The following is a 20,003-nucleotide window of genomic DNA, read 5'->3' on the forward strand; positions in this document are numbered from 1 at the left end:
TTTGTCATCATTTACTCACCCTCATGTTGTTCCAAAACTGTATGAGTTTCTTTCTTGAACACAAAATAAGATATTTTAAAGAATATTGGTAGCTACATACAGTTTCTGGCAATGATTGACTTATTTTTTTCCTACTATCGAAGTCAATGGGTTCCATCAATTGTTTAATTACCAACATTCTTCAAAATATCTTCTTTTGTGTTCAACAGAAGAAAGAAACTTATACAGATTTGAACAAGGTGAGGGTGAGTAAATGATGACAGAATTTTCATTTTTGGGTGAAATATCCCTTTAAATTTGTATCTCTGTTGAACTTGAGTTTGAACTTGAGTTTTTGTGTTTATCGACCTTTAGCTTTTTATATTTACTGTAGGTCAGAGAAAAAAAAAAGAAAAAAAAACATCATACAATAACATTCTGTCTTCTAAGATTCATGCTGTTGGTTATTGAAGGCAGCAAATGTATCCTTCTCTGTGTATGATTTCCCATAATCCTGTGGCAATAAAAAAAAATAAAAGGCCATCTGATGATGAAATTGAAATGAATATATAAATGTGCGTTTCCTTAAACTTATGATGTTATTTCAGAAAAAAATTATCAAGTAATATTTACCTTTAATTTATGCAGATCTGCAATATTTAATATTTAAACTTTTTTTGTCTATTTAGATTTTTATTTATTATTACTTAAAAATAGAAAATAACAAAACTCAAGGCTTAATTAATTTAAACTGATTATTAACAGATCATGTAACATACAGGCTAAAACTGACTTCCTGAGTTGAGTTTGACAGTAAACATTTACTGAAGCGTAAGCATCTCCTTTTTTTCTTTTTTTTTTTTTTTAGTAAGAAAAGGGAAGGAAATAAGATCAGCAGAGTCTGCACAGCTTCTAAAACAGACAGTAGAAACTACAACATCAGAGAACAACAGCAACATTTAATGTAGGTAAATCTAATCTTTTGTTGCATTTAAACATTACATTAAAATGTAATTTTAAACATGACTTTCTGAAGTGTGTTACTGTATTCATGATTCTGACTGTAAAGTCAAACTCAGTCAAACTCAGTGAGTGTTTTATTTTTCTCAGGACGAGCAGCTCTGTGTGTTTCACTGAACATCTGAATGTACAGAAAGTGAAGAACATGAACTTCAGACTCTTACCTCTGATCCTGCTGCTGCTGCACAATACAGGTTTGAGAATTATTGTCTTATTCTCATCTGTCATGTTTTAATGTGTCTCTAATTATCTTTCACATGTTCAAAAAGTGATTGTTGATATGTTGATCATTATATCGGTTTCACAGTTTAAATAATTTAAGATCAGTTCAGTTAAGATGAATAAACTTAATGTCCAGTAGGATTGAATGTCAGTCTGAATGTAGGTCTTTTTTCTGTCTCTGTATTTAAAATTGGAGTGGGTGTATAGATAAGTTTAAAATTACTTTTTGACCATATTTCAATTTGAACTAAATTGATCATCATGGTTGGGTGTGTGTGAGCAGCAGAGTCTGGACTGGATCTCTCCTCTGTCTGTATGTAAACTTCATCTCAGTAATGAAGATTTTCTTGCTCAGGCCTCATCTCTGTGTCCTGTAGTCCAGAGAATATTTGTGCAGTGAAGGGGTTTCAGGAGACACTGAAGTGCTCTTACTACAACACCAACATCAAAACTGTGTTCTGGTTCAGCCGGAAACAGAGTACAAACTGGAGAAAGAGTGATGAACCTGAAGATTTTACTTTAGACTCGGACTACTCAGGACGGGTGAAGCAGGAGTTCATAAACGACTATTCAACTCTCACAATATCAGACCTGAGAGAGAGAGACTCTGGAGAATATCAGCTCATGTTCATCATGAAGGATGGAGTTAAACGCCTCAGCTCAGCCGCCTTCAATCTAACAGTCACAGGTGAAACTGAGTCTAGATTCTGGTCACTTCATCTGTTTTCATTTGTCATGTGATGAAGTTTTTCTTATTTCTTACTTTAATTCAGAGCTGCAGCTGAGAATGAATCCTACAGACTCGAGAGATCAGAGTATAAAACTGACCTGTGACTCTTCCTGCACCTCTGGAGTTCGGTATTATTACTGGATGAAGGATGGAAAGTATTTCACATATACAGTGTCTCGCGACATGTTTGTGTCACCCAGCACAGATGCTGGCAGATATTCCTGCTCTATTGATCGTAACCTTAAACATCCCTCCTCTTCTGTGTGTGAGTGTCAAATAATACACACAATGCGGTACTGTTTGTTCATCCATGTATTTATTTAAACATGTATTAAAAGTAAGTGTGAGTTTTGCATGTTAATCTGTGTCTCTTTCAGGTATTTCTAAGAGTGTCTGCTGGGATGTGTCTTACTCCTCTAGAAGAGTCTGTGCTTTGATGGGCTCAACAGTAGATATTTCCAGCACATACTCACATCCCTCTGGTTATACTGTAAGTAAAACATTATGGCATTACTTTAAGCCTGGTGACTTCAAGGATCTGCGTGAGGAGCATCAGTTCACTGGTCGTGTGGAGTATGAGGGAAACACACTGAGAATCAAAGAGCTCAAGATGAACGACTCTGGAGAATATAAATTCAGGATCATCACTGACAGGACAGGAGGAAAATACTCTGGATCACCTGGAGTCATTCTAACTGTTACAGGTTTGATAACATTTTAATGAGAAGATTCACAGACTACATTTTAGAGAGGTTTTGTTTTCCATGTCAAAATCAATGTTAAGCCCAACTTGAAATACTTCAACTCTGTTTTTCAGATACGCAGGTGATAAGCAGCCCAAACATTATATCAGAGGGACAAGAAGTGATATTAAGCTGTTCAACTAAATGCACTCTGAACAACAAACATACTTACATCTGGTACAAGAATGGACGGCTGGTAACGGATGGATTCACTAAAGCCAACAAGCTGTACCTGGACTCAGTCAGCAATAAAGAGCTTCAAGAGTATTCCTGTGCTGTAGAAGGTGACACATCTCTCATGATACGTGTGCTTTAGTCTGAAATGATTGCAGCAGTCTGAGTGTTTCTGATATGATTAAATTCTGCTCACAGACCAAGGGGAGAGCACAGCACTACGAAACACTGCAGTCGTACTGTGTGTGTTTTTGACTCTTGCGTTCTTAGGAGTCCTGTGGTATAGGTCAGTACATTTTGTTTTAAGTTCTAGGATTTTGAAAAACATAAAAAATAAAATTATGTAAATAGATAAAGATTCTGCACTATTTTGTCACAAATGAAATTAAATCTGTTTAAAATGTTGACTCAAATTGTAAAATAATTTCATGCAATCTGATAATAAATAAATATAATTGGTAACACTTTCTATAAAGTATTTATAATGCATTACTGTATAGGGTATTCCTAACGGTTAATAATACATGCATTATAACAACCTTGTAATATGTTGTATCATCTAATAAATAATCATAACAACAGGTAAAATACATTATAATACTTACCTATTTGTGGTTATAACTTTTAAGAGTAATGCATTATAACCACAGATAAAGCCTGCATTTATTGCATCATAAGTGTATTCTTAATGCATTATAATACAGGGTGGGCCATTTATATGGATACACCGTAATAACATGGGAATGGTTGGTGATATTAAAGTCCTGTTTGAGGCACATTAGTATATATTAGTACACACCACCCATCTTGAGGAGTTTGCCCCCTCACATATACTAATGTGCCACAAACAGGACTTTAATATCACCAACCATTCCCATGTTATTACGGTGTATCCATATAAATGGCCCACCCTGTACATACATAATGCCTGAAAAACAATCTTATAGTGTGTGGTGTATCATTTCATAAATAATCGTAACAACAGTAATAATACTTACCTATTTGTGTTTATAACTATCGAGTATGATAATTTATAACACAGAATTAATGTAATTTTGTCCACTTAAATTATAATGGATTCTATATCCCATCTTTTACTTTCACAAGTCTCACAAGTTTACTTAGATCTACACAGCATCACACTTCATCTTATGTGTGCTCTTTTACTGCTTAAAGTAAAGTGACAAAAAAAGTTTTTGTTTTTCTTTTAAACATCTAAAAAGCATGATAATGTGGTCATAATATTTCTAACTGGTCTTTGTCTGCTTTAAGTAAAGTAAAAAAAGTTAAGTCTTCTTTTAAACAGCCATACGATATCATTAAGTGGTAATAAGACATTTCCCTTAAAGTAAAAATCAAAGTTGTGAGGAAAAGTACAAAGGAACAATACATTCACAATGCAAATCATGATGTTTTATTCATTAAAACTGTAAAATTACAAGGCTTTGTCAAATCTAATACATATGTAGTTATATAGGGAAAAAGCATGTAGATTTAATTGGTAGCTTAATATTTATATATACAAAAAGAAACTCGAAATCAGAAGGTCATTCCCTTTTGAACAAACATTTTCAATTGATATTTAGGAGTGTTAGGGCCCTATCTTGCACCCAGCGCAATTGACTTTGTGCACCGACGCATGTATCATTCCTATTTTGCACCCAACGCACAGCGGACTTTTCCCTCCACAGACGCACGTCGGTAAATTAGGGAATGAACTTGTGCTTCCGGGGGCGGTTCAGCGAAAAGAGGAGGCATGTTCCGGCGCAAACGTTCCCTGGTGCTATTTTGGCGTTTCAGAAAACAATTCCGCCACAGACCAGGAAAAACAGTCAGTGGCGAGTTATTTAGATGCTATTTTAAGGCCACATGCTTGGCCATAATGTAGCGTGTGCACAACGCGCATACACTTTGCTTCTCTCATCTACATACAGACGCAGCAGTTCCCATTTTTGCAAACCATTCATAATTACAAGGAAAAATATTCCACTTGGGAAAAAATTGTGGTATCCATGAAGATGTGAAAAAATAGGCATAAATCTAGCTTACATTTACCAAAATTATTATACGCCTGTTTAACCGAAACTAATTTGGGTGTGTTTCTCCCATCCCCATACAATGTCACTTCTCTGTCTTTTACGGCCCTGATGAGAACGTCGGTCTCCTCGGCTGTGAAGCGCTCCTGGTGTGCGCATGGCAAATCCGCCGTTATAATAGCAATCCGCCATGGAACAAGCACGCCTGCTCTTAAAGGGAGTGTGAGATGATGCTCTGATTGGTTTATTTCACGTTACGCCCAAACCACACCTATGAGTAATGTAGCTATTCAGACCAACCCATTTTAGATTTGCGCTGAGATCCGCCCACAAAGTTACTTGCATTTCGCGTTTTATACTTTCAGATCGTTAGGGCCCTTAAAGTGTATGCAGCTAATTGTTTTATTTAATTATTTTATGTCCAGCTTATTGGTTGTTTTTGTTCTTGTCTTGAATGTGCACAAAAGTGCACAAAAATATGTTATTTTACATAACCATAACCATAACCATCTGGTTAACCACATTCATGTAAGTTCTATTTTCTAATGTCAGGCGGCCAAGAATGTGTTAGGAGTGGTTCCTGGCACTTTTACTGGTTCACTGGTTCTTTGTTCATATTTGTGTGTTTCCTATGAGGTTAATGTTCATTTCATTTTGACCTAGTTTAAAGGGATAGTTCACCCAAAAATTAACACCCTCATAGTTCACCCTCATGTTGTTCCAAACCTACATTAGTTTCTTTCTTCTGTTACACAAAAGAAGACATTGAAGAATGTTGGTAATCAAACGGTCATAGTAGGAAAAATACTATGGAAGTCAATGGGTGGGGGTGAATAATTGTTTACATCATTTTTATTTTTTGGGTGAACTGTCCCTTTAAGCTCACTGGAAACTGGAAGTAACTACAAAAATGTTCAAAGCAAATGTCTTATAACCACTTCATTCCTAAGGCTGTTTAAAAGAAAACTTAACTTTTATTACTTTACTTAAAGCAGATAAAGACCACTTATACATTTTATGACCACAATATAAAGCGTTTTAGATGTTTTAAAGAAGACTTTGTTTTTGTCACTTTACTTTAAGAAGTAAAAGACCACTCATAAGATGAACTGTGATACTGTGCAGATCTAAGTAAACAATGTCAAGATATGGGACTTTGGGATCATTTCTTTTATTTTTTTTATTAAATTTGGACCCCACTATGTACTATATAAATGGTTGTGTTTCTTTAAGGAGGAGAAGGTGTGCCCTGTCTAAAACCCACAGGGTTGAAAAGGAGGAGGTGCTGGTGAGAAAGGCTGACACTATATTTAGTTTTACACACATTTGTTTAAAAAGTTAACTTTTCTTACTTATTTATTATTGTGTTTCCCCCACCAGTATGACTCAGTGCACGATAACACTGCATCCTCCAACCTCACGCAGAAACCAGAGGCCGACAATCAAGACATTCAATATTCCAGCATTAGTTTTAAAACAAAAGATGCATCTTCAATCCCTACAGCCTTATGTGACACAGACACCACAGAAACAGAGGCTGTCCACTATTCCACTGTCATGTTCAGATAACACACTGTTACCCTCTAGTGAGCTGTTCATATTATTGCATTTGGGATATATAAATTGCATAATTCATTGTTGTCTTAATCCCAGCAACCGATTTCCTACACTTTGTATTGTATAACTCCGCACTCTCTCATAATCGTATAATAAAATAATTACAGTTTAAATCAATATTTCATGTCAATTTATTTTTTGGTAAGTAGCCATGTAAAAGGCAGTATAATATACATTCAGCTGGTCATCACCTTCAGGATGATATGCACCTCTGCTTCATGTAAGAATTTTTTTTTGCAATAGTTTGACTACAAGAGAGATATTATGCAGTAGTAGTAAATAAAATAAGAACTAAATATAATTGTTTTGAGTAATAACAAATATAACACTTGTTATATATATATTTATATATATATATATATATATATATATATATATATATAAAGTATTACAGGATTAAACACTAAAGTCCAGGTTACACTGGATTGCCAAATTAGACCAATCAGCTGGCAGGAGTAGAAACGCAACCGGTTGGTTCTGCTAAACAACTGGTTAATCATACATTTTGAGATCAGTATTTGGCCAGCAAATGCTTGACTTTAAAACAGACATGGTGTTTTTGCACAACCGCTGATCATGAGAACTGTTGTAGTGGCCTTGACCATAGCCCTTGTGGGTAAGTAACCTGCAACTTTTAAATGACTTCATTTGCATTCATATCCTAGCATATCATAATTTGACAAAATTGCCACCGTAGGACGTATTTAAATGAATATTACAATTTTTCTGATATTTCAGCAAGTCAACATGTGAATCTTCGTAAGTAGTTAATCTCATTTTACTAGTGATAAAAGGATATTTTTCTACAGTACTGTATGTGTCTTGTGTAAAATGCTTTTTTGCACTTTTAGTCCCTGATTTGGCTGGCAGCCAGACCTATGCGTACAAATATGAGGCTTTGCTCTTCAGTGGTCTTCACCAGGAAGGTCTGGCCAGAGCTGGCATTAAGATCAACAGCAAGGTTTTAATCAGTGCTGCAGCTGAGAATGTATTCCTGCTTAAGGTACCAGAACTTTTATCCCAATCATGGAGCTTTGTTCTCTTACTGCCCACACGTAATTGAAAAGAAGCTCAATGTTTTCCCATTCATTTCAGCTCTCGAAACCTCAGCTGTTTGAGTACAGTGATATCTGGCCCACAGATACTTTTGTCGCTTCTAAGCTCACCTCAGAACTGGCTGCTCAGCTTCAGATTCCTATTAAGTTTGAGTACAACAATGGTAAGGTTGGAAGGATATTCACCCCTTCTGTGGTCCCAACTACCGTCATCAACCTGCACAGAGGAATTCTGAACATACTTCAGCTCAACCTCAAGAAGACCCAGAGCATCTATGAGGTTCAAGAGGTTAGACTCGCTGAAATTAAGTTTAATTAACAATAATATTGAGCTAGATTGAGCTGAGTCTTCTTTCTGATAAGGATGGAGTTCAAGGTATTTGTGAAACCCAGTATCTGATTAGTGAAGATGAAGAAAACAACCACACCATCATCACTAAGTCCAGGGATTTGACCCGTTGCCAAGAGAGAATCATGAAGGATGTTGGCTTGACTTACATTGAAAAGTGCACGGAATGTCAGCAGGTCAGGTCAAAAACTTATTTATTTTCCTATTAATACTTTAGTTTTCAGATGGGGGTCTATAAAGATACTGGGGTTTGAGACCTGAAATGATAAACATATAAATGTGTTTCTTTAAATATCAATATAATCTATATATTCTTGGACAGAGGGGAAAGAGTCTTTCTGGGGTTGCAACCTACAACTACTACATGAAGCCAACTCCAACTGGTTTTGTGTTTACTGAAGCAACAGTCCAAGAGATTCATCAGTTTACACCTCATTACGAGATTGGCGATGCTACCCAGATGGAAACCAGGCAAGACGTTTGTTCATGCACTCTCATTCTGATTTAATTATATTTGTGTAAAAAATTTTGTGTAAAATTTTCAATATTTCAGACAAACTTTGACCTTTCTGGAGATTATGTCATCTCCCATAATCCCAATCAGTGCTGAATATTTAGCCCGTGGATCTTTACATTATGAATTTAGCACTGAGACTCTCTGGAGTCCGATTCAGCTCATGAGAATCAGTAATCCACAGGCTCAAGTGAGAATATATTTCATATTATTATTAATGTTATTTTTCATTTAATATCTTTAACCTCATATTCAGTTTTTCTTAATAAATAATAGTAGTATTTTAACTCTCTCCTTTTTGTTTTAATGGTATTCATCAAGATAGTAGATGCTCTGAATCATCTGGCAACCAAAAAACTGGAAGAAGTCCCTGAAGATGTTCCTCTGAAATATATTCAGCTCATTCAGCTTATGCGTTATGCGAGTGTGGATGCTGTTGAGGGAATCTGGTCTCAGTTTAAAACCAGACCAAATTTCAGGTACATCAAAGTCAATTTAACAGTCTGAAAAAGTCATTTTTTTCTTTCAAATTGTCACTCATCTTTACTCTAAGGAAATGGATCTTAGATGCTGTTCCTGCAGTTGGCACCCTAGATGCTTTAAAATTCATCAAGAAGATCTTCTTGGCAGATGAACTTTCCATCCCTGAGTTCACTCAAGTCCTTCTGGCCACTGTGCACATGGTCACTGCTAACTTGGACACCATTAAGATATACTCTGTGCGTACACTCATATCTGAAGATTGACTCAAAGCTTAAACTTATTATTTAGCATGAGAAATAATGTCTGAACTTTGTTCCTTAAATGTTGTAACCAACAAAGGGTCTGGCTTTGAGTCACAAAGTTCAAGAAACACCAGTTCTACGTGATGTTGCTATGCTTGGCTATGGGACAATGATTGCCAGGTACTGCAGTGATGCTCTTGAATGCCCAGTGGAGCTTTTGAAGGTAAAGACGACTCTAAATCAGGGATGGTTAACTTCGGTCCTGGCGGTCCTGGCGATTACTAGAAAGCTACAGGCTGGTGAGTTTTTATCAGAGTTAGAGATAAACTCTGCAGGACAGTGGCCCTCCAGGACTGAAGTTACTTATCCCAGTTTTAAATTATTTGATTGACTGTATGTGTGGATATATGGACAACTTGCTCTTTTTCTTCCAGCCCATCCATGAGATTGTTTCTGAGGCGACTGCAAAGGCTGACATTGCAGAGATCACCTTGATTCTGAAAGTACTGGGCAATGCCGGTCACCCAGCTAGCATTAAATACTTCACAAAGTTTTTACCAGTATTTGGGACCCAAATACCTCAATTTCCCATGAGAGTTCAAGTGTGTGCAATTTTGGCTCTGAAGGCCGTTGCCAAAAAGGAACCAAAACTGGTTAGTCAGAGATTTTTGAGTCATACTTCGTCATACTGATCAAATGGGTTATAGTGTTTCTCAACTGTTGGGTACGTTAAAAAAGTAGTTAATTTCTAGCTACTAATTACATCTTCAACAGGGTTATTAGATTACTGTACAAATTACTCTTTCTAAAAAGTATTGCATTACTTATTACTGATTACTTTCTAAATCCCATATCAACCTTGACCAGTTGAACAATACAATGACAGACATGAAACTGCTCTTTTAAAGGGCTCATGAACTGAGAAATTTGACATTTCATCACACTAAAGAGGTCATCACACTATAAGAATATCCTGTAGGTTTCAGAGCTGAAAACTTCCTTGTTAGTCCAAAAAACAGCTTTTATTGTAACCAAGCCCAGTGAACGACTCGTAATGGAATGTGCCTATCTATGATAAATAGGCCTCTGCAGAAAAAAAAATCAATGTCTGCTTCACCATTACAACTTTGGCCCCGCCGATTGGCGTGTTTGTGAGATGATGAGGAGAGAAGAAAGATGCAGGATCAACTATAAAAAAAAATAACATAACCTTCCAAAGGATCCTAATGCAAGGAATGTGGTTATTTATTTTCAACAATGTGAATGTCTCAGTTGAGCATTATTTAGGCCAGTGGTTCTCAAACTTTTTTGGTCGCGCCCCCCTTTAAACCTTTAAAAAAATGTAATAATATATATATATATATATATATATATATATATATATATATATATATAAGCGGAAAGTTTTTTTACAATGAAATATGTGCAATGATAAACTTACAAGTGATTTAGGAAATTATTGAAGGCCTGCTTTCTGTATTTCTCCTTGAAAAATAAAAAATAAAAAATTACAAAATAAAATAAAAACGTGCAATGAAAAACAGGAATAGTTTTAATTTGTCATGTCATTGAATCAACAGTAAGAGAGAATAATAAACCAGAACTTTAACTTTTAATTTATAATTAAAAGTTAATATATAGCAGCTTTGGAGAGTGCCTCACGAGCTCAGCTTCTGGTTGGTCTTCTCACCAGAGCGCGCACAGCAGCGGAGTGCCACGTTCACAATAGCAGCTCGTGATTCGGTCCGCTGAAGTGTTTTTTTTCTTTGGCGAGCAACTTCTAGGTTGGGCTTGTTCCAACGGTCTGAAGAAGAACGATTCAGTGTAATTGCCGTTCGTTGCCGATTTATAAAAGAAGAGCGCTATCACTACCGCTTTCACGCACTTGAACGCCGTAGTAACGTAACGGCTGTATTTTTTTTATTTATTTTTTGCAGATCTCCCGCGCCCCCCCTGCAGTAACCTTGCGCCCCCCCTGGGGGGCGCGCCCCACACTTTGAGAACCACTGATTTAGGCTATTTGTATTCAGTGCATTTCACTCTGGATTCTTTGGTAAATCAGACGCAATTTCGGCGCAGACTTTGCAAACAGACTTTTACGATATTGACTCAACAGTATTGCCTCAACATGTTTTCGAGAGAGCTTTACATGCAATACTAGCTATTTCATATGCAAAGATTTTAGCCAATCACAGCAGTGGGCGTTTACACTGCAGTCTCACAGTTTGCCCCTTCAAACAGAGCATTCAAATCAGAGGGCTAAAATCAGGGTAGGAAAAATGCCTTTTATTTCTAAATTATGACCATTTTTTATGTAAAAAAAAAAAAAAAAAAAAAAAAAAAAAAAGCACTAACATTATAAGTGCACCCCAGGGAATATTATAAAACAATAAAACAATGCAGTTCATGACCCCTTTAATTCTTTCAAATAAATAATATAAAATGACATAAATTATTCTGAACTGACCACAGTATTTAAAGGGAGAAGTTACATTAAAAACATTCATTTTAACATTAGACATACATTTTTTGTTAAATCCACATAATTGTTCTTTAGTCAATACAGTATTTAATGCAATTACATGTACTGTAATTAAATTACAGAAAAAATTTGAGTAAACCCTTACTTTACATTTTCAAGGGAAATAAATAAAATTACAGTAATTCATTTCTTAGTAACGCATTACACCCAATATTGGTTACTATATGCATCTCGCTTTGCATTTCAGGTCCAGAATGTAGTTCTGCAGATTTTTGTGAACAAAGATCTTCACCCAGAACTGCGCATGGTCTCATGGATTGTTCTTTTTGAGACAAAGCCAAGCTTGGGTCTGGTTATTACTCTTGCACGTGCTTTACGGAAGGAACCAAATCTACAGGTGGCCAGTCTTGTGTACTCCCACATGAAATCCTTGACAAGGAGCACATCCCCTGAGTTTGCTCTAATGTGAGTTTATTATTCACTAATATTTTTCAACATAGATGTTTAAAACTTTAACATCTAAAATCCAAACCTGTCTTTTTCAGTGCTGCAGCCTGCAATGTTGCCATCAAGGTACTAAGCCCAAAACTGGACAAACTTAGCTTTTTTTACAGCAAAGCAATTTTCTTGGATGGTTATGAGTGTAAGAAAGTTCTGTTGATCTATCAATGGTGTTTCATACCATGAGATGGTTTCCTCTTAAAACTTACTGTTTAGTTTTGTTGTTCAGCTCCTCTCATGGTTGGTGCTGTCGGTAGTGCTTTCATTATCAATGATGCCGCCACCATCCTGCCCAGAGCTGTTGTAGCTAAAGCACGTGCTTACATTGCTGGAGCTGCGGCTGATGTGATTGAGGTGAGTAGCTATGAAGATGCAGTACTTATCTTAAAATCCATACTGTACCTAATTTAAATATTTTATTTCAGGTTGGCATCAGAACTGACGGAATTCAGGAGGCTCTTCTGAAATCTCCATTTCTGTATGAGGAAAGGCAGTCCAGGATGAAACAAGTGCTTAAGACTGTAAGTGTGGCATATTATAAACGTTATTTATGCAGTTTTTCTTAATAGCTACATATATTTTTTGTCTATTTGTTATACTGCAGTTAAAAGCATTCAAGGCCCTGCCACAGAAGCAGCCCTTGGGCTCGATCTATGTGAAACTTCTTGGACAAGAGATCGCTTTTGCAAATGTTGGCAAAGCAGTTATTGAACAGGTAACACAGGAGTGTTGTAGTAATATAATTTCATATAAACTTAGGCTGTGTTCACACTTGGCAAGTTGGGTTCAATTAAAACGAACCCTGGTGTGATTTCTCTGTTAGTGAGGTTCATTTGAATAAGTGTGAAAGCTGCCATCCGAACCCTGGTGCGCACCAAACAAGTGGACCGAAACCCCCAGAGGTCCCAAGTGGACTGAAATGCTGTTTTGACTTTTTTTCCCCACATTTTATAAGCTCTTTGTGAGTTCTCAGCTGAAAAATACAATCATACAGTATGTACGCACATACAACAAGCCCATTTAGCCCAAAACACAGTATTGTTTTGAATGTTGTATGAGATCCGTTGCAAAATATATGCCATAAAGCCTTTTTTTTATCTTTAGGTTCTGTGTTAAAAATTACAGTGTGAATGCTAAGTAAACCTAAATGTATAATTTTCTTGTTGGTCCTGACAAAAAAGAACCAAGAGAACCAAACTGCAAGTGTGAACACATCCTAAAATGCTGTCATATGAAATGATTTGCATTGTCTTCTAAAACTTTAAAGGAGAATGTTGAACATGGGCTAACAATCAAATTTTATCTACAGCTTACTACTGGAGGCTATATGCCAGAGCTGGCAGGGAAAGCACTTAAAGCAATGCAGAATGGCATTGCTTTTAAATATGCCAAGCCTCTGCTGGTGGCTGAAGTACGTCGCATCTTCCCATCTGTAGCTGGTGTACCCATGGAGTTTAGTTTGTACACTGCTGCTGTTGCTGCTGCTAATCTGAAGGGTAAAACAGTCTAAAAATCACAGTAGTCAGTTTAAAGTTTTTCTCTTTGGGAAAAGAGAAATACATACAGAAATGTACCTTTTAACTTCTTTCTTATTGCCATCATGTCCAGTCCAGGCTATTATTACACCACCTCTAACTGAAACCATCAGTGTTGCTCATCTGATGAAGATGGATGTGAAGTTAACTGCTGAAGTTTCACCGAGCATTGCCTTACAGACTTTTGCTGTAATGGGACTGAACACTGGCTTCATTCAAGCTGCTTCCATGGCCAGAGGAAACATCAGTACATTTTTTCCTCTAAAAGTGGAAGTAAAGTTTGACATCCCAAATGCTAATTTTAAGATACAGGCCTTTCCTATTGTACTTCCGGTGCATGCTGTGACTGCACGGTACAGCATATTTTGAGTAGTCCTTCACCACTGTCTGTATCATTTCACCACTGTCTTTCTCATAACTCAACTGGCATTTTGTGCTTCTTGTCTTACACTAGCTTTGAAACTTTAGTAGCAGCCAGAAACATTAAGGAGGTCAATGCAGAGAGAATTACACCCATTGTACCAGAGGCGGTAGTTGTGCAACATTCCCAAGAAACACTTACCTCCATGATTTCACCTGGAGATTTGGTAATATACTGTAAAAAGATATACATACATGTTAAAAAAGAGAATTTCTAAGGATTTGTTTTATTCATCCAAACAGTCATCTGAAACCGTTAACCATTTGGGATCTGTCAAGCCACCTGCCGAGGAACCTGAACTGAGGACTATTGTTCCAGTTCACAGAACTCTTTGTTCTGTTGTACCTCACATTGGAGTCAAAGCATGCATGGAGATTATGTCCTGTAATGCTGACTTCATCAAAAACACCACCATTTATAACATGATTGGAACGCATGGAGTACATATTAACATAGCTCGAGGCAAGTATCTTAAATCAAAACTATATAAATTACATCTTCAGAATTTGTCCAGAACTATATTTGTTATTGAAAATGTTGTTATCTTATAATTTATTTATTGATAGCTGATGGTCCTGCTGTTGAGGGACTAGAGCTAGAGGTCCAACTGGGTCCAAGAGCTGCTAAAAAGCTCCTTAAAGAAATCAACATTGTTGACGCAGACACTCCCAAGGTCAAGATTCCATTCCACCTGGAGGGTGGACAGAGGAACAACAACTCCAGGTTCTTCAACCATAATATATTGTTTTCACCTAGAAGCACCAGCAGCCGGAGCATTAGTTCCAGCAGTTCTGTTCGCTTTTCCAACTCTCATCTGTCCAAAGTGAGTTTTTTTCATTATCACAAAGGTAATTTCAGGATTTTCTATTTATTATGCCACCCACACACTACACAACTTTCAAAGTCGTTAGATTACTGTTCTTTTCATTCTACACAACTATCATATCCAATGTCATTTCCAGTTAAAACACATTTCACAACACAGGACTTGGACCCAGACAGGTCTAGATATTTAACCTGCTAAATTATTCTATAATTAATTATTTTAATTATAATTAGCCTAAATATCTCTCAGGCATCTGCCACCAATCAGCGCTTCTCTCAAATAGCATATTTGGCCATTCAAACACAGTGATCGTCACTTATGTGAATAAGCCTTGGATTTTGGGCTTTTGATGGTGATCTCCATCAACTATTGGTGAGTGGAAAATCAGGGCTAAAATTGTGTAGCCTGTGGCTGACATTAGGTAATAAATGAAAGAAAAACAATAATTTACTGAAGCCAATGTTTTAGTGTTTTACTTTTAAAACTACTTTATTTTTATTCTCGATCACAAGGAACTCTCCAGTGGACAAAGCAGTGAACATTTTAAGGCTGTTCAAGAGGTTGTATGACATAGTTCCCATCAGCATATCTTTGATAAACCCTTTAATTCTATTTTAAAAACTTTTTTTATATATATATATCAATTAATTGGTAAATGTCTTTACATTGCAGAAGGCTAGATTCATTGGGGACTCAGTTCCTCCAGTGGTCGCTATCATTGCACGAGTTGTGAGAGTTGATCGCAAGTTGTTGGGGTACCAGTTTGTTGCGTACCTGGACAGATCCACCTCAAGAGTGCAGATCATTGTGGTCTCCATTGCAGTGAATGACAACTGGAGGATGTGTGCAAATGGCATTCTGCCAAGCAAGCACAAAGTTGCTGTAAGAAATTTAATGAAATTGGTTTAGGTTTTAGTTACCACTTTCTGTTATGTTAAGGGTATACAATCTTGTTCCTGGATGGCCAGTTGTGTAGTGTTTAGCTTCAACCTGCCTGAACACAATTTTGTTTAGTAATCCTGTTTAAGTGGGATTGGAGCCAAACTCTACAGGATAGTGGCCAGTACTGTACAATCACTCTACAAAATGTGCCTCTATCTAGGCAAGGATTGCCTGGGGTGCAGAGTGCCAACAATATGCAATTACCATCAGCACAGGGATTGGCCACCATGGTTCAAGTCCTATGGCCTATCTCAAAGTGAAGTGTGAGAAGGTGCCCAGAATTATTACCACCTATGCCAAGAGGTTTGGTTACTCTTCATATCACAAAGGTTCCACTTCATAAAAGTAAAAAACTAAACACATTTTTATTTTTATTTCCTATTCAAGTTTGGCTGAATACATCCCTGGTGCAGCTCAAATGACTGGATTGGCCATTAGCTATGAAAAAAACACAGAGAGACAGATTGAACTGTTCATACTTGTCCGAACTGAAAGGACCATGAACATCATTATTAAGACCCCAAAGGTAAGCAACAATCTAATGATTGGTATACTATGCCTTTTTAAAAAGCAATTTATGAAATTTATGACTTTGCAGATGACCATGTCGAAGTCAAACTTGGTTCTTCCAATCGCTTTGCCTTTTGAGGCTGTCCAGGCCTATCCAGAAGAAGATGTCCTGAACATAATTCGAAACCTTTATACAGAGGCTAGTTCAGGTTAGTAAAGTGTAATAAGTGGCCTTTTGTTTTTTGTAAATTGATATTTTTTTCACAAAATGTTTTGTTTTTCTCACTGTTTAGCTAAATGCAGTAAGGTCAGAAACAACTTGGCTATGTTTAACCGTAGAGTATACAACTATGAAATTCCCCTTTCCTGCTACCAAGTCTTAGTTCAAGACTGCACTTCAGAACATAAATTCGTAGTTCTAATGAAAAAAGAGAATGTCTTTGAGCATGAAGACTTAAACATTAAGGTGTCAGACATGTAAGTCCAGCTTACTGATATTACTAGTTCGATTATTAAAAAGCAACCTCACTGCAATATTAAATGTTTCCTTTCACAACAGTGATGTTGACATATACCACCAGGAGAGTGCAGTGAAGGTTAAAATGAATGGAATTGAAGTGCCAACCAAGAATATTTCTTACCAGCACCCAACAGGTTGAAGTTCTCTCCACATTAATTTGGTATACAAGTCTGTTGCTTGCATTAGCAATTACATTTTTAGACTTGACATGCATTTAGAAAAAAAAGTATTTCAAATGTATTTTATGCAATTAAATATAACGTTTAATGGGATGCTGGTTAATGCCTTGTGAAGGAAGTCTTGGTGTGTTCTCCTGTACATTTATTAGACTTGTTTTATGTAGGAACCATACGAATTGAACAGAAAGGTCAAGGTATCGCTCTCTATGCACCAGGCCATGGGCTTCAAGAGGTCTATTATTCCACTGACCAGTGGAAGGTAAGACATAACTTGACAGACCAGAAAATGTGGTCATTCTATGAAACTATTGACTTTTTAAATTTTAAACATTCAATCAGACGTTTAAGATCCTGCCTTGTGTTTTTCTGTTCCTATTGTTTCTGTGTTCACTGCTTATATTCAGTTCCCGTGTTAGGTTTTGTCGTCCTTTGTAGTTCCTTTTGTAGTTCCCGTTCATTAGTCTTGATTGTTCCCAGGTGAGTCTTGTTAACTTTGTTAACTAAGGCCCTGTTTACACGAGAACGCTCGCGGGTGAAAATGTAAAAATATTTTATCAGATGTGCCTTTCGTTTAGACGGCGACGGCGTTTTTGGGGCTTAAAAACGCAAAAAAGTGAAACCACCCTCCAGAGTGGAAATCTTAAAAATGCTCCACCGTCGCGTTTCGGTCTAAACGGTAAAAACGCAAAAGTCTGCTAGACAGTGAAGGCACCGATCAGTGCTTCACATTGCCACCTAGCCACCTGGAGTGCATACTACATTGAATTTCACACACTTTTGCGTCACCGTATGCACGCAGATTTCCCCCCCATAACGCTCGTCTAAATGCAGAATAAAAAGTGATCACTTTTGCGTTTTCTCTTCAGATCGTTTCCGTGTAAACGTAGCCTCAGTCTTTGTTAACCCATGTGTATTTATATCCCATGTTCTTTATCAGGTCTTGTCCAGTGTTAGCTGTTTCACTGATGTGTTCAGTTTTGTTCCTGGTTGCTCTGAGATTTTAGCTCTGCCCCTGATGTTCTGTGCTTTGCTTTGAGTATGAGTTTGAGTTTTGAGTCCCGTAGTTTGAGTTTGTGCTTTATTTTTGTAAATAAATAACACAATGCATTTGGATCCGGCTCTCACGCACTGGAAAGGACTGGGGAACTTCTCTCACTGGAACAGACTCGGGAGCATCTCTCACTGGAACAGACTCAAGATTTTTTTCCACTGGAACGGTGGCTGGCAAGCTGGTTCTCTTCTCGCTCTCTCCCAGTCCACGTACCTAAATGTCCCTCGAGCTCTGTCTCTGGAGGCTGACACAGGCTGGTGTCGCCATAGTGGATGAGATGTTGTAAATCCAGGAATGCCTGTGTGTGTCTCTCGAGGGACTGGTTCCCCTGCGAGAGGAGGAGAATTTTCACTGCTGCTAGATCCATAGTTTGGTCAGCTATAGTATAGACCTTACCCAATCCCGCCCCTCTCTCTCTCTCCCACTTCGCTTCCTGTCTACTCAATAGTATCCTATCGCAGTAAAGACAAAAACACCAAAAATAAATATTAAAAAAACAAAAACATTCAAGCATACAATTAATGTGTGTATGTACAATATGGAATGTGCCTTTAGGCAAAATAATTTTAAAATATGCTAGGGTATAACAGGACAGTTTTACAGTTTAACTTGCAAACATTGGATTCAAGGATTGGTTCAGTTCTTTTAAAAGGACAAATATGATGGTAATAGGGTTGAGATTTTGATTTCACTTTATTTTGATGGTCCCTTTAACAAATTCTGTTGACTTTAAATAACGTTGCACCTACATGTTTACAAACTCTCATTAGAGTGTTAGTACAGTATTAGTAGACTGGTAGGGTTAGGATTAGAATAAGTTGCCATGTAGTTGTAACATTACTTATAGTAAGTAGAATGTCTGTTGGAGGACAATCACAATAAGTGTAAGCAGATATTAAGCAGACAGTCTTAACTTTACTCTAATGAGAGTTAGTTGACATGTAGATGCAAAGTTACTTATAGTCAACAGAATGTTCAAAAGGGACCATCAAAATAAAGTGTTACCCATTTTTTTTTTATATAATACACAATGTCAACTGAAATATAAATATGATACAAATTATTTATTGTACCAGACAGATGGTTATTATCATCCATTGTAAGATAAATAGAGGTTTCCCCGATTTTGCAGATTTATGTTGCGGACTGGATGAAGGGACAGACTTGTGGACTCTGTGGAAAGGCTGATGGAGAGATCAGACAGGAGTATCGCACACCCAGTGGATACCTGACCAAGAGCTCAGTCAGCTTTGCCCATTCATGGGTGCTTCCTGCTGAGAGCTGCCGTGATGCCAGCCGTAAGTGTTTTACTGCTTATTCTGTGACAACAATTTACTCCAATAAAATGCTTTTATTGTATACCATCTTCCCCAGAGTGTCACATGAAGCTTGAAACTGTGGAACTGGAGAAGCAGAGGTCAAATAGGCAAGAATCCAAATGCTACTCTGTTGAGCCTGTGTTGCGTTGCCTGCCTGGCTGTCTGCCAATTAGGACTAGTCATATCACTGTTGGATACTACTGCCTGCCTTCTAGTAAGACCTTCATCCACCGAATTTTCATGCAGTATTTCACAGATTTTTTTCAGTAGCTAGTTTCATGTGATGCTTTTGTTTCAGACCTACAATCCAACCTTTCTGCAAATTTGAGCAGCAATGAGAAGACTGAAGACCTGAGAGAAACTGCAGAAGCCCACATGGCCTGTTACTGTACAGAGGAGTGTGTTTAACTGCTGAAGCAAAATTGCAACCTTTTTAAAAAAAGTAATTAAACAAATAACATATATAAATAAACTAAATATGGGTTAAAGCTCTAAAACCATGCATCTCAATTGCTAGTTGGCAGGTAAATATGTACCCCCCCCCCCCCCCCCC

The 20,003-nt window shown here is 37.2% G+C and overlaps 2 protein-coding genes across 2 annotated transcripts; both read left to right on the forward strand.

Annotated features, from left to right (window-relative positions):
• Positions 1 to 857: 857 nt before the first annotated feature.
• On the forward strand, positions 858 to 6,636 carry LOC311085078 (uncharacterized protein). The gene is made up of 9 exons (XM_084117496.1): positions 858 to 943; positions 1,090 to 1,193; positions 1,577 to 1,909; positions 1,995 to 2,216; positions 2,329 to 2,655; positions 2,769 to 2,978; positions 3,067 to 3,154; positions 6,138 to 6,192; positions 6,285 to 6,636. Coding segments are annotated over exons 1-9 (1,530 nt in total). The 5' UTR covers positions 858 to 941; the 3' UTR covers positions 6,474 to 6,636.
• Positions 6,637 to 6,970: 334 nt separating this feature from the next.
• On the forward strand, positions 6,971 to 19,997 carry vtg8 (vitellogenin 8). Its single transcript, XM_084116803.1, has 32 exons — positions 6,971 to 7,137; positions 7,260 to 7,280; positions 7,373 to 7,524; positions 7,617 to 7,865; positions 7,940 to 8,101; positions 8,248 to 8,396; positions 8,479 to 8,629; positions 8,761 to 8,918; positions 8,993 to 9,158; positions 9,262 to 9,387; positions 9,599 to 9,817; positions 11,894 to 12,111; positions 12,192 to 12,289; positions 12,377 to 12,501; positions 12,573 to 12,668; positions 12,752 to 12,862; positions 13,457 to 13,643; positions 13,756 to 14,035; positions 14,137 to 14,269; positions 14,346 to 14,565; positions 14,670 to 14,926; positions 15,442 to 15,489; positions 15,602 to 15,811; positions 16,032 to 16,174; positions 16,259 to 16,397; positions 16,470 to 16,590; positions 16,675 to 16,858; positions 16,941 to 17,035; positions 17,245 to 17,339; positions 19,264 to 19,429; positions 19,506 to 19,664; positions 19,749 to 19,997. The coding sequence occupies exons 1-32, from the start codon at positions 7,098 to 7,100 to the stop codon at positions 19,856 to 19,858; spliced, it is 4,788 nt and encodes a 1,595-aa protein (XP_083972929.1). The 5' UTR covers positions 6,971 to 7,097; the 3' UTR covers positions 19,859 to 19,997.
• The last annotated feature ends 6 nt before the right edge of the window (positions 19,998 to 20,003 follow it).

Source organism: Abramis brama (assembly GCF_963993115.1).
Source record: "Abramis brama genome assembly, chromosome: 6".
Classification (NCBI taxonomy): domain Eukaryota; kingdom Metazoa; phylum Chordata; class Actinopteri; order Cypriniformes; family Leuciscidae; genus Abramis; species Abramis brama.

Coding starts and splice junctions, on each gene's coding strand:
- LOC311085078 (XM_084117496.1), top strand. Junction 1,910..1,994: donor CTTCAATCTAACAGTCACAG/GTGAAACTGAGT, acceptor ACTTTAATTCAG/AGCTGCAGCTGAGAATGAAT. Junction 3,155..6,137: donor TTAGGAGTCCTGTGGTATAG/GTCAGTACATTT, acceptor TGTTTCTTTAAG/GAGGAGAAGGTGTGCCCTGT.
- vtg8 (XM_084116803.1), top strand. CDS start 7,098: ATGAGAACTGTTGTAGTGGCCTTGACCATAGCCCTTGTGG. Junction 7,281..7,372: donor AAGTCAACATGTGAATCTTC/GTAAGTAGTTAA, acceptor TTGCACTTTTAG/TCCCTGATTTGGCTGGCAGC. Junction 7,525..7,616: donor AGAATGTATTCCTGCTTAAG/GTACCAGAACTT, acceptor CATTCATTTCAG/CTCTCGAAACCTCAGCTGTT.